The sequence below is a fragment of the Anguilla anguilla genome, chromosome 14 (assembly GCF_013347855.1).
Source record: "Anguilla anguilla isolate fAngAng1 chromosome 14, fAngAng1.pri, whole genome shotgun sequence".
In the NCBI taxonomy this organism is placed as follows: domain Eukaryota; kingdom Metazoa; phylum Chordata; class Actinopteri; order Anguilliformes; family Anguillidae; genus Anguilla; species Anguilla anguilla.
This window is the reverse complement of record NC_049214.1, coordinates 38852353-38869589: the sequence shown is the minus strand read 5'-3', so window position 1 is coordinate 38869589 and position 17237 is coordinate 38852353. Positions and strand designations below refer to the sequence as shown.

Below are 17237 nucleotides of genomic sequence, written 5' to 3'. Positions count from 1 at the left end.
CACCCCCTTCCCTAAGCTAGAGGGACACTCAAAAACATCTGACAGGGACCTGGAACAGACGGCTCAGGTAGAGTGACGGTTCTGTCAAAATAAACACTATCAAACAGGGGGGGCGGGGGGGGGGGGGGGGGGAGTGGGAAGACATAGACACTGGAGATGGCAAAGTTGCCACATGTTTAACTTGTACAATACAAATGAAATGAACGCAAGCTCCTGGAAGCCCTGGAGCGGGCGAGCGAAGCTTCATCCCCGCTCGCAGACGCGCGATTAATCACACGGACGCAGGGAATCCTGGGAAAATCACGATACAATACGGCACCTGCGTTCCGCGCGCCGCCCGCGTCGGACAGCCGAGCGAACGTGGCGGTCTCGCAGCGGCGGGAACAGCGAGGGGGCGGGGAATAAAAACAGGAAGTGGTGGTCACTCCCCCCCTCTCAACCCCCCCTCCCCCCACCCGGACCGGTATCACCGATCCAGAAGCCGAAGAAGCTCGCGACAGCAACACGGCGGAAATCTCCCACCCGTCTCAAAACAACAGCTACGGAGATTTCGGTCACGTCGAATACCGCTGAAATGAAAGTCAAGGGGTTTTGAAGGGAAAACTTTAACAAGATCGGCTGCCGGTCCACACGCACACGCAAGTTCCTCTGGAGAATCTCATTGGCCCGCGCAGTCTCATTATCCGCGCGCCCATCTGTAGCGAACGCTCCGCGCTCTCCTCACGAGACCGGGGAGCGAATCTAAATGAAGCCCTCGGAATTCGGGACACGAGCGCGGCTCAATTATCCAAAACGCCGGGCTCCAGAGATAAGTTCCGGTGGAATACGGAAAAAGCCTTAAACAGCCAGCGGACGCAGAGGCGACTGATTAATGTTTCTCCAGCGCACATTCGTGTGCACGCACACGCACACGCACACGCGCACGCGCACGCACACGCGCACACGCGCACGCACACGCGCACGCACACATAAACGCACACGCACACGCACACGCAGACGCGCACGCACACGCACACCCTCACATAAACGTGCATGTACAAAGCCACGCGTATTATACACACGAAAGCACACACACTAATGTCCACACACACACACACAAACGCACACACACGCACACACACATACACTTATGTCCACCCGCGCACACACACACTTACGTCCACCCACAAATACACCTACACACACACACACACACACTTATGGCCCCCCGCACACATACACACTTACTTCCACCCGCGCACACACACACACACACACCATACGTACACATTGCCAACAGCCCAAAGGAGGTGTGAACGCACAGAAGCGCCAGACAGGCTACTTCTGCTCTCTCCCGAACTGCAGAAGCACTCAAAACTTCCACCATCATTTACAGGCCCATTTTTTCTTTTTTTTAAATGGAGGAGCAAGACATTTGCCCTGCCGCAGCCTGGAAAATCCCCACGGCGACAGGGAAGCTTCCGCCCGCGGTACGAGGGGGGAAACTCGAGCAATCGCACAATCCCGGGCTTCTGTTCGCGCAATCATGCCAGCACCGGTAAAAAAAAAGAATCTTTCAGAAGCACGCTGTCTTTTTAAACGGACTGCATTTTATCCCCAGACTTTTATCTGTCTGCCAATGTGCTGCCGAATGGGAATGAGAAAAATATCTCAGAGTGAAAATGCCTCATCCCAGTTTATCAAACGAGGCGGATCTCAGTATGACTTTAAAAAAAGGGGGGGATTGGGGCATGACCTCATTGTCAGTTCTGTTAACCCTTTGATGACGACTTCAAATCGTTTTTTGTTAACAAGCTTTTAACGGTTTTAACATCGTTGTTGACGAGAAACAGGAACAGTCGGACACGAACTGATTTAACGCTCATTTGAAATATGAGATGCCTCACTTGGGTCGCTGCAATATAATCAAAAGAACAGCACCTGCTCCTTCCCAAAAAGCTTTCAGTCAAATAACTCGACTCAGTTGAATTTACTGAAATTATTTTGCGGTCACACCTCCATGTTGTCCCTGGCTTACTCTGTGCAGGTTCAGGCCAGGGTGAACAGTGACGTGGATTACGACAAATCCTTTGTAAATACATGCTATATGAATAAAACTTGATTGGCCGATGCAGTCCATATAGTAGTATTAGTAATATAGTAATATTAGTTGTTGTGAAGTATGAATGGCAATAGTCAGATTACGTTTAATCATAGCAAGGTGGTATTAGTTATAGGTGTGCTAAAGTAGTAGTAGCATTAGCAGCAGCAGTGGCAGTGGGAAGAGTAATAGTAGCAGTAGCAGCAGCAGTGGCAGTGGGAAGAGTAATAGTAGCAGTAGCAGCAGCAGTGGGAAGAGTAATAGTAGCAGTAGCAGCAGCAGTGGGAAGAGTAATAGTAGCAGTAGCAGCAGCAGTGGGAAGAGTAATAGTAGCAGTAGCAGCAGCAGTGGGAAGAGTAATAGTAGCAGTAGCAGCAGCAGTGGCAGTGGGAAGAGTAGTAGTAGCAGTAGCAGCAGCAGTGGCAGTGGGAAGAGTAATAGTAGCAGTAGCAGCAGCAGTGGGAAGAGTAACAGTAGCAGTAGCAGCAGTAGTGCTGGTAGGAACAGTAATATTAGCAGTAGGTTTTCTAATAGTAGTGGGAGATTTGCTTGTAGCTACTGTGGAAAGAAAAAAGTTAACAAAAAGAGGAAGTAAAACATTTAGAGACATCTCTCCGCTGGGTGGGTTTCATTTTAGGGGTTAGTGGTCTACAGCAAGAAAATAAACTGCATGCAAACTCCTAAAATGTACACGAAAACACAAATCGTATTTTCAACAACCATATAGAGTGAACTGAGTGAAAGTTCCAGTCTGGAGTTCTTTTATAAAACCGCAATCCATTCTCACCACAGACGTTTGTTTTTTTAATGGAGGAACCGATGGAAGAGTTCTGCAATCTTTTTTTCTGAAAGATCAAAAAAAAAAAAAGATGTTGTGGGGGTGGGGGATAGCAATCTTTCTGAATACCCTCTTTACAAACATTTGAGGAAGGAACACAGCCCAAGGACCAACACCGCCTTGTATTTTGGTTCAATCAGCACTTCTCTGTAATTTTGAATCACAGACTGATTCAAGTGCGAGTTTCTCAGAAACTGTTTGTGAAACTGTAAAAAAATGAACACAAGTCAAACCTGAATACCGGTGATCTCAAGCCTTATCCTCTGACGCACCGGAGAAATTACTTTCTTGGGGAAAAAAAGTTTTTTTTTTTTGAAGTAGTTGTCACACTGAATGGTTTCAGATGTTTAAATAAGGGGTGTTTGATAACTTATTTCATTAAATACCCGTATCACTCATGTGAAAAAGTAACTGTGCCCGCATTTACTCAATCAACCAATTGACCAATTTTAATTGATAATTATATTCAGCTGGTTGAACACAGCCAGGCTTGATTGCAGCCAGCCCTGTCGAATCTAAACCTCACTCATATTTAACCTTACCATCAGAGTTGAAGTCATCGCCACAAAGTTTCTCCAAGCGCACTATGCCACGACCAAAGGAAAGTTCAGAAGACATGCAAAAAACATTTTTGTTGAAAATATATCAGCATGGAAAGGGTTACAAAGCCATTTCTAAGGCACTGGGACTCCACCCAACCACAGCGAGAGCCATTATCTCCAAATGGAGAACACTTGGAACATTATCTCCAAATGGAGAACACTTGGAACAGTACAGAATCTTCTCACGAGCGCCCGGTCTTCCAACATTTCTCTAAGAGCACAGTCAAGACTCATCCAGGAAGTCAGCAAAATATTCCAGAAGAACATCCAAAGAACTGCAGGCCTCTCTAGCTTCAGCTAAGGTCAGTGTTCAAGACTCCACAATAAGAAAGAGACTGGGCAAAAATGGGATTCATGGGAGAGTAGCCAGGCAGAAACCACTGGTAACCATGAGAAACATCATCGCTCGTCTCACACTTTCAAAAAAGCACCTGGATGATCCCTAAGCCTTTTGAGAATGTTCTATGGACAAATAAGTCAAACGTGAGACTTTTTGGACGACATGGGTCTCAACATGTCTGCCGTAAAGCAAATACAGCACATGGAAGAACATGACACCAACAGTCAAACGTGGTGGTGGTAGTGTGACGGTGCGAGGATGCTTTGCCTTGGTACCTGGACGACTTGCCATAAGTGAAGGAGCCACATTTTCTGCTCTGTATCAGAAAATTCTTACGGAGGATGTCTGATCATCTGCCTGTGAGCTGAAGCTGAAGTGTAATCGGGTTATGCAGCAAGACAATGATCCAAAACACAAAGGCAAGTGCACATCTGAAATGGCTGAAATGAAACAAAATTAAAGTTTTGGAGTGGCCTAGTCAAAGTCCTCACTTGAACCCAATACAGACACAGTGGCAGGCCCTGAAATGAGCAGTTCATGCTCGAAAACCTACCAATTTGTCTGAATTAAAGTACTGCAAAGAAGAGTGGGCAAAAATTTCACCACGGTGATGTGAAAGACTGATATGAAATCACACGGAAGCGCTTGGTTGCAGTTATTGCTGCTGAAGGTAGCACAACCAGTCGTTAAGTTTAAGGGAGCAATTACTTTTTCTTATGGGTGACATGGGTGGTTGATAATGTCTTTCATTAATAAATTTAAAAAGTGGACTTTAAAAAATTGTTTTGCTTTTACGTGAGTTCCTCTTGTCTAATATTACATTTAGTCTAAAGAGCTGAAACCATTCGGTGTGACAGATATGCAATAATAGAGGAAATCAGGAAGGGGGCAGATTCTTTTTCACGGAACTGTACATTATAATCACGTAAGAGCACTCAACCTCTCTGGCCACCGGAGAGGAAGATACGCTTCTCTTAATAACTGGAAATGTTCATTTCAGATGGAGGACTAAAAAAAGACTGAAAGGTACAGATTAAAAAGCAGCGGCGTCATCGGCACCATTTAAAACACCACGCGGTCTTTCTCTCTCTCTCTCTCCCTCTCTCTCTCTCTCTCTCCCTCTCTCTCTCTCAATTTCAATTTTCAATTTCAAAAAAAAAAAAAAAATATATATATATATATACAAAAATATCAGTAAGTGATGTTAGGTGTGTGTGTGTGTGTCTGACTATCTGTGTGTTGTGTGCATGAGTGAATATTATGTGTCTGCTTGTACGTGTGTATGCTGTGTGTAAATGTGTGCATGAGGTGGTCACACATTGTCCCTCAGAGTATGGCAAGAGAACACAAATTGTGCTGCTAATATGCAGCAGCCTTTTTCTTCTCCTAATAGGTAGGGTAATCTATCGTCATTGGGTATATCATTGAATTGGGGACATTTCTGGATTATTTTTTGGTAGAATTTTTGGCAAATTTGGTCAAATTTTGTGCATTCCATTAGGAAGTGTTTTTCCGTTTCAATTTGGTTGCCTTTGCATTGTTGGCACAATCTTTTTTCTTCTGGCAACCATGATTTTCTGTGCCTGCCAGTTTCTATGGCTAAGTGGTGCTCGCTGAGTCTGTACCTCGTCAAGGTGGTTCTCAGTTTTTTGTCAGTAATTGTGGTCAGGTAGTTCGCTACAGTATACTGTCTTTTTAGGGCCAAATAACATTTCATTTTACTTTGCAATTTTGTTTTAGTTTCCCAGTAGGTTATATAATTCTGTTTCAGCTGTGTTGCAATTTGGTTTATTCTAATTATGTTTGTAGTTTTGTTCTGATCCTGAGCAGGTGAGGTGTTAGTGTGTGTTAGTGTATGTGGGGAACTAAGGCTCAGGACCAGCTGAGTGAGGGGATTGTTTGCTTTGCTCAACTCTTGGTATTGCAGGGCTTTGTACTGATGTGAGTGGGGGTCACTTTGTTTTAGGTGCTTCCAAAATTTGATTGACCTTTTTTGTATTTTGATAAGTAATGCGTATTGGCCTAATTCTGCCCTGCATGCATTGTTTGTTGTGTTTCTATGTAATTTCAGGATATGTTTACAGAATTCTCTGTCTCTCTCTCTCTCTCTATCTCTCTCGAGCCGAAGGCATACCGCTGCCATTTAAAAAGCTGTGCAGCCTCTCTCTCTCTTTCTTTCTCCCTCTCTCTCTCTCTCTCTCTTTCTTTCTCCCTCTCTCTCTCTCTCTCGAGGGGGTATAACAGAAAGGGGGCGGGGCTAAGTGGGTATAACAGGGAGAGGTCGAGGCTCACAGGGTATAATGGAGTGGCGGGGCTAAGGGGGTATAACATGTAGGGGCGGGGCTAAGAGGGTATAACATGGAGGGGGTGGAGCTAAGGGGGTATAACAGAGGGTGGAGCTAAGTGGGTATAACACGGAGGGACGGGGCTATGAGGGTATAACATGGAGGGGGCGCAGCTAAGGGGTATAACAGGGAGAGGGTGAGGCTAAGTGGGTATAACAGGGAGGGGGTGGGGCTCAGGGGGTGGGACACTTCAACAAGAATATCAAAAATTATACACCAATCCACGCCGGGGCGAACAATACAGCAGTCTGGGGTCACACTATGATAACTGCGGGTGAACTTACAGCACCACGTATGACCCTTGACCTGGAATCAATGGACATTTGTCCTTAACTTTGACTCGCTATTACATGTAAGAGTTCATCTTCACCAACACAGTTTGGAGTAGGCCTCAAATTTTTTCAAAAATGCTCCACCTGTTTCCATCCATCCATCCATTATCTATACCCGCATATCCCGGGCAGGGCCGTGGGGGGTGGTGGAGCCTATCCCAGCGTGCATTGGGCGAGAGGCAGGAATACACCTTGGACAGGCCTCCGATCTATCACAGGGCACACGCACCATTCATTCACCATTGACTCACACACTCATACCTATGGGCAATTTAGAGTCTCCAATTAGCCTAACCTGCATGTCTTTGGACTGTGGGAGGAAACCGGAGTACCCGGAGGAAACCCACACAGACACGGAGAACATGCAAACTCCACACAGAAAGTCCCAAGCCGAATTCAAACCCAGGACCTTCTTGCTGTGCGGTGATAGTGCTAACTGTTTTGTGAAGAACAAAAAGCTTTCACTTAATTTTGTGGTAATGGCAAATGATTGAATTGGGACCAGTTTCCTCACTTCTGAGACAAATTCCTTCAGACATCGTAATTCTTCCCCTTTTTCCTTCAATGCCAAATTATATTCACCAGCCGCGCCCGTCGCTGCAGACCTCATTAGCATTTCGGAGACAAGCAGGCCCGTCCTCTGAAATGCACATTCATTTTTCAAGCTCTTAAGCGCTTTTCGTCCTGCGATAACAGAAATGGCAAATGCTGTTATCACTGGACAGGAGAAAAACAGGAGTTCAGTAAATTACCGCTCAGCGATAACTCCTACGAGAAAAAAAAGAAGATTATTATGGTTTTATCAAACGTCTCGTAATGTAGCTGAGCGATGTAATGACCGTCTCCGTCGGCCGTATTTGACTTAGACGAAACCCCGCCTCTTTATTAAAGAGATGTCAAAGAAAACAGCAGGCAGCCCAAGAAAATAAGGAGAGTAACTACAGGACATAAACAACAGGAAATGACATCCATTTAATGACCTTAAACAGATTCCAAAAAAACGGCGGCTGTTTTGTTTCGTCTCAGTTAGATTTTATTTATTTTAACCGATAGATAGCGGAAGACGTGCGATCGGAGCCGAACGCGACCTCTGCGCCGGTAGACGTGCCGTAGCCTTCCCGCCAACGTGCGCGAGGGAGCCTGCTTCAAGGCCGCAACCCGTGAGTTTTTCTACGAAGGCGCACTTAGCTTTCTCCGGCTCGGGCTAGGAAAGGCGCTACTGTGCGGGGCGACCGGCCCGGCGGAAAAAGGGATTCATCGAATTATGGATTGACGCGCGGGCCGCGTTTCCAAAAATACACCTTCGCTCCCTTCCCCTCTGTCCCCTTCCCTCGGTCACGTCCAAATTACAGCTGACGCAGGCCCTCTATCGCAAGAGGAGATTCGTGCCGGAGGGACAAGGCTCAGATAAGAATGGAGCCTTAATTCCAGCTTGTTTCATGACAAAAATTGGGCGAAAATACAAAATAAAGGCTATTTTAAAAGAAGTGCACTATCTACCAAGTCGGATAGATTTGCCAAGGTCTCACATAATGCCTCAGAAAGGACATCCTTTCTGACAAATATTAGCTATACAGGACAAAACATGAGCGGAAATATGAAGAGAGGAACTGTCAGCCAGATAAGAAGTTATTATTTATAGCATTTATCGTTCCTTCTTTTAATAATGATGTTTAGAACTTATTCCAAAAACTACATGCGAGAAAATTAAATGCTTTTTTGTACACACACACGCACACACACACACACACACACACACACATTTTTCTTCTAATCTTTAATTTGAATAAAAGTACATCACATTCACAATCTGAATTCCCCCCGTGCTCCAGTCGACAGGAGCAACCAGGGATGGTTTTTTGCATCGCACATGCACGCCCTGAAATAAAACTATCGAACCAATTATCAGCAAGTTACTCCCGCTATAAATCGCTAATGCCGCGCGCCTTCTTAACGCACATCGATACGGACGGAAATCCCCTCGGTCCAATTAGCGCGTCCGTAGACTCCGAGCGTTCAGTAAGTCAGCCTTTCGAGCGAACGCTTCTCAGCGCCGCCGCGCCGCGGAAGAAAACAGCTGGAACCTCTCGCCGTCTATTACGAATCAGAGCGCCCAGAACATCGCCGGCGCGTCTTCCCTAATTGGACGAAAACGCGGCGTTGAAAACGCGACCGTATTGAAAACTGACGCCCTCGCACGTGGGGGGTTTGTGACAGACCGCCTGACGCGGATCAATGTTATGTTACATTTCCTTGTAAGCCCCCTCCCCCCCCCCCCCCCACCTTGTGACGGGTTGGGGGGGGGGGGGGGCGGGGGGCGGCGGCTCACGCAAGGACCCTTCGGGATTCGACGCTCCGGTCGATCCGCGGCGCACCGCGATTGACCGATTCATATTTACCCTCGCGCCTCCTTCGCTTCGGCCCAAACACAGCCAAGAGCGGAGAGAGGGGGGAGGGGGAGGGGGAGGGGAGGGGGAGGGGGGCGATCGAAAAACAGCATTCGGTCAATCGCTTTAACGGGCGAGCCCAATCAGAGCCCGTCTCCATCGCGGCTCGGCCCCCCCGCCCGTTAACGATCGTCCCGTCCGCCGCAGCCGAGACGGGCGGGCGTTCCGCTGAACGGGCGCGAGTGACAGACCCAGCCGTCCAATCGAACCCCAGCTCCCGCGCCGCAGTGTAAATCGGCCGTGGCCAGGACGCGGCGTGCTTCCGCAGAGCGCTTGGGAACCAGGTCGCGCCGGGCCGGCTGATCTCCGAATTTGCCCGCACCGTTACGAGCGGGACCGAGGCGGCCGGATTAACTGGACCCGGCCTTAACCCCCCTTCTCCCTTCTGACCCACGGGCGTCTAACTGAGGAATTTAGGAGATCTGCGAGGCGTCGTAACACTCGATCAGGAAGCAGCCGAGTGCACCGTTTACATCCCCGGGCAGGTACGCATACGAGGGAGTGAGACGGGTCTGAGGTGAAGGGCTGGCAAAGCACACTGCTGAAGTAGCATAACAACACCAACAGTGAATATACTACTACTATTACAACTACTACTACTACTACTACTAATACTGCTACTACTACTGCTAGTACTACTACTACTACTAATAATAGTGCTATTACTACTACTACTACTAGTACTGCTACTATTACTGCTAGTACTACTACTACAACTACTACTACTACTACTACAACTACAACAACTACTACTACCACTACTACTACTAATAATAATACTGTTATTACTACTACTACTACTAATACTGCTACTATTACTGCTAGTATTACTACTACTACAACAACTACTACTACTACTACTAATACTAATACTGCTACTACTACTACAACTACTACTACTAATAATAATACTGTTATTACTACTACTACTACTAATACTGCTACTACTACTGCTAGTACTACTACTAATAATAATACTGCCACTACTACTGCTAGTATTACTACAAATAATAATAATAATACTGGTACTACAACTACTACTACTACTACTACTAATAATAATAATAACAATAATAATAATAGGGTTAGGTTAAGATTGTCTCTTACTCAGAAATCTACTCGGACCACACCAAATAAAATTTCAGGTTTGAAAGGGCAGTAGCATGGTGGCTTAGCAGTGAAGAGTGGGGCAAGGTTTCTTTTTATTTTTTATACAATTCTTAAGGTCATCTCTAACCTTGGTCTAACTTTTTTCACTGTTCTTACAATTTTGGAAGGCCCATCATTTTACTCGAAGGTCCATGTAACCACTGCAAGCTCCTCAACCTCTTTGGCAGGTCACAGCTAAAAGCACACTCAACCCCCCCCACCCCCCCGGAGTATGTTCAGCCAGCTGTCACTTATTTCGAATGGCATTTGGCAAAGAAAGACATCAGACCCGCCACTGACAAGACATCCTTGAACAATGAAAAGATGCAAACTCGTAAAACCGAACCCAACTTTCCTCACGCAACACAGATATTTTAAAAAACACAAGCTGCTCTGCTGACCCAGTGATTTCATCTTTTGTTTTGATGGTAACTTTGTAGAGACAGATTAATCACCTCCCAGCAACACCGTCTTTTTTTTTTTTTTTTGAGTGGGAAACCACCCCCCTCAAAAAAAAAAAAACCTAAAAAAAAACTACATTTCCCAGCAGCCCCCAGTAAAAGACGTAAGGATGCCCCACTGTACCATGCAGCCCGTGGAGTCTACCCTCCGGTCCGACACACACTTGAAATTCTTCCGGCAGCCGCCGTTGTCCTTGGAGCAGTCGCGGACGGGGCCGAAGGAGGACAGCAGGTCGTCCACCGTCTCGAAGTACGTCGACATGATGGCTTCCTCCCTGCACACAGAGAGAGAGAGAAACATGAGGGGAGGGTGGGGGCAAGGGGGCGGGGGCAGTGGGAGGGGACGTGAGGATCGAGGACTGAGGAAACACACACAGGAGTCCGAACACTCACAAAATCTTAACGAATGTCAACGTTTTTGAGATTTGAGTGTTAACTCAAACGCTGGTAGCAAAACATACATAACATTGCCATGGTGAACGGTTGAATTTTATGGGCCATTTTGTACATTTGAATAATGGCATGAGATCTGAAATGACATAATGAAGGCAGGGTGGCACGTCACAGTTGCCTCAAAGCAAGAAGGTTCTTGGTTTTCGAATCCCAGCTGAGGACCTTTCCGTGCGAAGTTTTGCATGTTCTCCCTGTGTCCTGGTGCTCTGGTTTGCTCCCACGGTCCAAAGGCACGCAGATTAGGTTAGTCTAAATTGCGAATGGTGTGTGTGTACCCTGCGATGAACTCTCTCTCACCCAAAAGGCCTCTGGGATATTACATTACATTACATTACAGGCATTTAGCAGACGCTCTTATCCAGAGCGATGCACAACAAGTGCAGAGTATGTTACATTCGCAGAAACTAGGTTAAAATTTGCCGTGTATGTTACACTGTGCGATGCTAACCCCTCCCTTCCCGGGTGAAGCTGAGATCAACAGTGAGTCACCCCGCCCCCGCCCCTGTTCCCCTGCCCCTGCCCCCGCTCCCGCTCCCCAGCCACCGCCCCCCAGCCCCATGCCGTCTCTATCGAGGCCGGGATTAAACTCAGACCGCCCGTGCACCGCTTCCTGCACTAGCGGCAAGTTCTTTATCTGTATGCGCCGCTCTGGAGACCCCTCGATACCTCTTTTTTATTATTATTATTATTATTATTATTATTATAGCATGTAGTTATGCGCAATCTTCTCACGGGGGGGATTAAACGCGGCGATTACGTTTCGAGACGCAGTCGACTTCCTGGCGCCGAACGCGTCGTCGAGCGCGGGCGAAACGGGGGATCGAGCGCGGGCGAAACGCGGGATAGAGCGCTCTTCCAGACGGGCGCGGTTATTAAGCGGGGGGAGTTTATTTATTCTTTTCTTTTTTTTTTGCTGTGTTCCGGGGAGCTGAGCGACCGAGGGGCGCGATGAGCGCATTGCGATCCGGGCATTAGCGTTAGCGCCCGCAGGAGACGCACGGAAAGGGGTTGCGTGGAAGCGTAGGAATCGGGCGCGCTAATGTCCGTGATTTCGTTACGCCTTTAAAGAGCACTCAGGCAGCTGGGGGGGGGAGGCAGTTTGAATGGGGAAACGCTACGCTGCTGAGGGTTCATGGATTGGTACACACGTGGTGGCGTTGCGAAAGAATTGGCGGGATCAGCAGAGAGAGTGGGGGGGGTGAAGGAGAGAGAGATTTGAGGAGAGAGAGAGAAAGAGAGATTGGGGGTGAGGGAGAGTGAGAGAGAGAGAGAGAGATGACTATAACACTTCAGAGTGGGCACCCCAACCAGTCACCTGATGTGTGCATGAGATACAGAGGCTCTCTCTGGCTCTGGTGTGTGTGTGTGTGTGTGTGTGTGAGTGTGTGTGTGCGTGTGTGTGTGTGTGTGTGTGTGTGTGAGTGAGTGTGTGCGTGTGTGTGTGTGTTTACTCTGTATAATCACGGCTAGGAAACCTAGCGGGCCTCCAGCACTTGGCGCTGTTGACCGATGCTATCAGACCATGCTGATTACCCTGATAGCCTGGGCAAACAGAGAGAGGAAACGGATACAGAAGAGAAGAAGGCAAAGGGAGAGGGAGCGAAAAAAAAAGAAGAAAAGGAGGAGAGGTCCGTACAGTCAAACAGGAGGGGGAGGGGGGGCGTGGGGGCTGTGCGGGGGTGTGTTGTCATAGCCACCGGAAAGGTCAGCAGAGAGGACAGGTGGGAGTGTACAGCCATGCTAACAGCAGGGGGACTGCTGACAGAGCTTCCGGCTCAGCGGTGTGATTGGACGTGAGGAGGAGGCCGGCTCAGGATGTGATTGGACGTGGGGGGGGAGGTCGGCACAGGATGTGATTGGACGTGGGGGGGAGGCCGGCTCAGGATGTGATTGGATGTGGGGGGGAGGCCGGCTCAGGATGTGATTGGATGTGGGGGGGAGGCCGGCTCAGGATGTGATTGGACGGGGGGGAGGGAGGCCGGCCCCAGCGCAGGGGGACCGTGGCAGCGCGAAGAGCCCCGATTAGAGCAGCCCCTGACGGGGCTGTCAGGCAGGCGAACGCAGTCGCTCCGTGCGGGGGGAGGGGGATTAACAAGTCGTTAAATCTGTAATGACGGCTAATTAAGCCGTGCAGAGACAGGTCTGGTACCCCCGGGCCCTGGTTCGATTGGGACAGCTCCATCACCGGGCCCCGCCTCCCACCCGTCATCCGCACACCCGCCAGACGCTCACGGAACGAAATAAGCCAATCATCTGGCTGACGGAGCACACCACGTCAGCACGCAGACATCATCGTCGCACGCAGGGTAACGCGGATGTTCCCCGCTAGCTTTCTGGCACTGTACCTGTTCAGCCAGGTACTGAACCAGAATTGCTTAACTAACCTCCCAGCTGTATAAAAAAAAACTTTTTTTTCAACCAAGGATCCCCACCCAAGCTCAAAGGCTTCCAGGGGACCCTGTCATACGTTAGAAAAAGATTTTACAAAGATTACAAACTGGTGGGAATGTTTGGGATGGTGGGGTTCAGACTGTGGTCCTGGAACAAACTTGCCTTTCACAAAATGCCTTTCACGAACCCTCAGGGGCCCACGGATCACGTGTTGACAAAGCAAGAGCATAAAGTGATTGTACCTACAGAACATAAGCTGTGGCTCCGGATAACAGTGTCTGTGAAATGTCAAAATGCGATGCAATTACTGTCACCACCTGCAGCAAAAAAATGGCTTTCCCCTGGGAGGTTTTCCATGCCAGCAAAAGCCAGCAGACCCTGCGGCTCCCAGAGACTAGATTAGGGAAGCCGGGTTCAACAGCATGCTGCAGGTGTGTGTACCGGCACCAAACACGCAATTTGGGGACGTTACACAAAATGAGACTAAGCAGAGGTCCCTTGTCCAGGCTAGTTCTCTAGTCCAGATCAGCTACCGTTGTCATTCTGAGTTAATCCGTAAACGACAGAAAGTGATACACTACAAAAGGTATGCAATGAACTTCACAACTCATCTGAGATATCCTTATTGAACCCCCAATTATATGATGGCAAATTTGCCTGGCACAGTTATAGGAGGACTTAATCAGGGAGGACAACGGGAAATGTTAAATCCTTCACCAATCACCACGATGGCCACAGCGTTTTGGACGACGACTACGCCACGGAAGAACCGAATTCCAAAACGCCGTGCATCTGTTTAACTTTTGAAGACAATACGCAAAGATGAAACGATCAGTTGCCCTTCAGAAGATCGAAATGGCCACGCAAATGACGCTGACTCTGTCGCACTGTCATTCTCACCGCTTCGTAATCTCTTATTAAAGTCCTCTGCTTCTCGAGCTTTGGGACAGACACCGAAATGTCTTCGCAGAGAAAGGAAGGGAAACAATGGAGTCTCATTTATATGATAACTCCAGCCCACAGATCTGGTCTCAAAATGCTGAAAGCGTTTTTAATATCTGTAATTTTAGGGAGCCTGAGACAGATTTCTGAAGCTTACTCACGATTTTAGAGCGAGCCGAGGCACTGAGCCCCAGCTGAGGGCTTAGAGCTTCTCGCTGCGAGGTGTTCTGGGGTTTCTCCTGCTAATCTCACTGCTGTGTGCGTGTGTGTGTGCGTGTGTGTGTGTGTGTGTGTGTGTGTGTGTGCGTGTGTGTGTGTGTGTGTTTGTGTGTGTGTGCGTGTGTGTGTGTGTGTGTGTGTGTGTTTGTGTATGCGTTTGTGTACTGTATGTGTGTGTGTGTGTGTGTGTATGTATCTGTTTGTATGTATGCATTTGCGTATGTGTGTGTATGCACGCGTTTGTGTATGTTGGTGTGTTTGTGTAATACAACAGAAACTGATTTGGTTACAATGTGCACATTAGCAATGGCACAACAGCCTTTCTCCCGTCTGAAACCGATCCAGGAGTCTTAAAACCTGGCCACCCTACCCTACATCTACAATTCACTTTCACTGACATTTATTAATGCAGATGAACCATTAATCAACAATTTACCCAGTAATGCTGCGTAAGGCAGCCAATCATCGTTCATTAAGTGTTAATATCTGCACCAGACTAAACAGCGTTACATAACATAATTTATCACATTACCCTGATTGGGCGCGCTCACAGGTGTCAGTCACGCACACCTGGCCACACCTCTGAGGCGGACACAGCACATCACCGTAAGGGGTACGGCCTGAACGCTTTTCTAAATTAATGGGGCACATCTCTTCAGGGTCCCAATCTGAGTGACCTCGGAGCAGGGGCGAAGGGGACCAAGGGAAAACGGGTTCACAGACCAGAGCCCATGCACCCCTCTCATTCAGAGCAAAACGCCACCTTGAGGTGAACCTGGAGAACACGCATAGTGTCATCAAATCATCCAGCAACTTAGTCCATAATCATCCACCAAATTTCTACCAGATTATATAACTATTTATATGTTTTTGTAATGATGAGTGTGATTGATTTTTTAAATAAAATATTCTAAAGTTTAAAACCTTTAGAATATTTAACTAACCAGGCCATTGCTACAAGCTTCATATGAAGTGCATCTGGTGCTTGTTTTCAACTTGTAACAATGTTAACTGTATAATTGTAATAATAACAATGAATGTTTTCACCAGAATCGTACCAAATGTAACATATAAACACAGAGACGTACACACATCATATCACAACTGCTGTGTCATTCCGTTAGGAGGCCTCAATCTCTTGTTGTATTAAAACAAAACTCGTAAATAATATAACAAGGTTGAGGGGTGGATTCGCGCGATTAACTGCGATTCGGCCGTTGTTTTATAGCGGTAATTTATTAAGTCTGAAAACGCCATTTGAGCGCTGGGCCCAAACGCGCCCGTCGACAGGGTCTGTCGGGGTCTAATTGGAGAGCCCGATCTGGGGGGGGGGGGGGGGGGATCTCTTGTCAAAGTGGGTGATTGAGGGCCCCGGCGCGTTCCCGACGCATTAACTTTTATTGCTAATAAAAGCGAAGAGACACGGCCTGCTGGCGTTGTCAAAGCCAGCCGTTACCGAGGCCCACAGGGGAGGAGACAATAAAATGGCCCCCGCGCCGCCCGTCTCCACGGCAGCGCCGCGCGCTAAAGACCCGCCTTAACAAGGCGACGCTCAAGGGGCTCTGCCTGGTTATGGAGTGGGGGGGGGGGCAAACCAACCGCTTCCACCAGGGAACCGGCCGGTCAAAATCCTTCAGTGGCTGAAATTGACACATTTTTTTTACAACGGCTAGGAAAACAGGGCCTACGACACAGAGGCTGTGGCTCGATCCATAGCCGGGGGGGGGGGGGGGGGGGGGGGGGGGGCGCAGTCGCACCCGTGAGGAAGGCACTTCACCCGAATTGCCGTTTGACCACATCCAGCCGCGTAAGTAGACTGTACGCAAAGAACTAACGCTGGGGGGGAGGAGCTTATTTTCGCGCACAAAGGAATGAGGAAATCACGTAGAGGAGAGAGAGGGTTTTAAAGTCCACGTAAGCAGGTAGCAGTTAGCGAACCAGAATGTGGTACTAGGGGGGGGAGTCGTCCTCTAGGTGCGAGGGGAAGTCGAGAGAGGGGATCTTAAATGAACACGTGGGCTTTTTTTTGAAGGAGCCGGGTCCAAATCCGGTTGAAACCGGCTTTTGTCCGCTCTCTCCGATGCAGTGCGTTTAACGGGAGGAAGAGTAGGGGGGGGAAGCCTATTCACCACAGCGGCAAGCGCTGAACACCAGAAACGCCTTTGTCAAGACCTTATTTTCTACAGCTGAAGGACTAAGCTTCCCTGTCTAGTTTAGCAAAAAAATAAAAAATAAAAAATAAAAAATCACACACCTGAGAAGAGAGTAACAAAATGATGACTGGACTCTGAATGGGCCAATTTTGTCGTATCTTCTGCAATTTCCGCAAAGGGTCGCATTCAACCAGGAAAAAAAACGTGCTTTTACCATGTATAGTGTTATTCCAAATGGTGCAGGGGTAATGTAATAGCTACCGTTGCTGTAGTAACCATTGAAAATGGCGGAACAATCAGGACCCACTCTGCGATTGTTCTAGTCCTCTGGCAGCCGGGCGTTTCCATAATGGCCTCTCGATGTCCGCGGCTTGCGCGCTCCGTACATGAATAGACCCGGCGTGCGTCTTAAACATCGACGGCGAAGGCGAGGACGCATCGCGGTCAGAAATTCCAGAGCAGCGCGGTGAAGAGCTCCTGAAAAG

The 17237-nt window shown here is 48.1% G+C and overlaps 1 protein-coding gene across 1 annotated transcript in view; it reads right to left on the bottom strand.

Moving 5' to 3' along the window:
- The window catches only part of LOC118212501 (astrotactin-2), a 382570-nt gene that overhangs the window by 121293 nt on the left and 244040 nt on the right, over nucleotides 1-17237 (bottom strand). The window contains exon 12 of the mRNA XM_035390420.1: nucleotides 10719-10869. Coding sequence (XP_035246311.1) covers nucleotides 10719-10869 — 151 coding nt within the window. The remainder of the gene's footprint in view (nucleotides 1-10718; nucleotides 10870-17237) is intronic.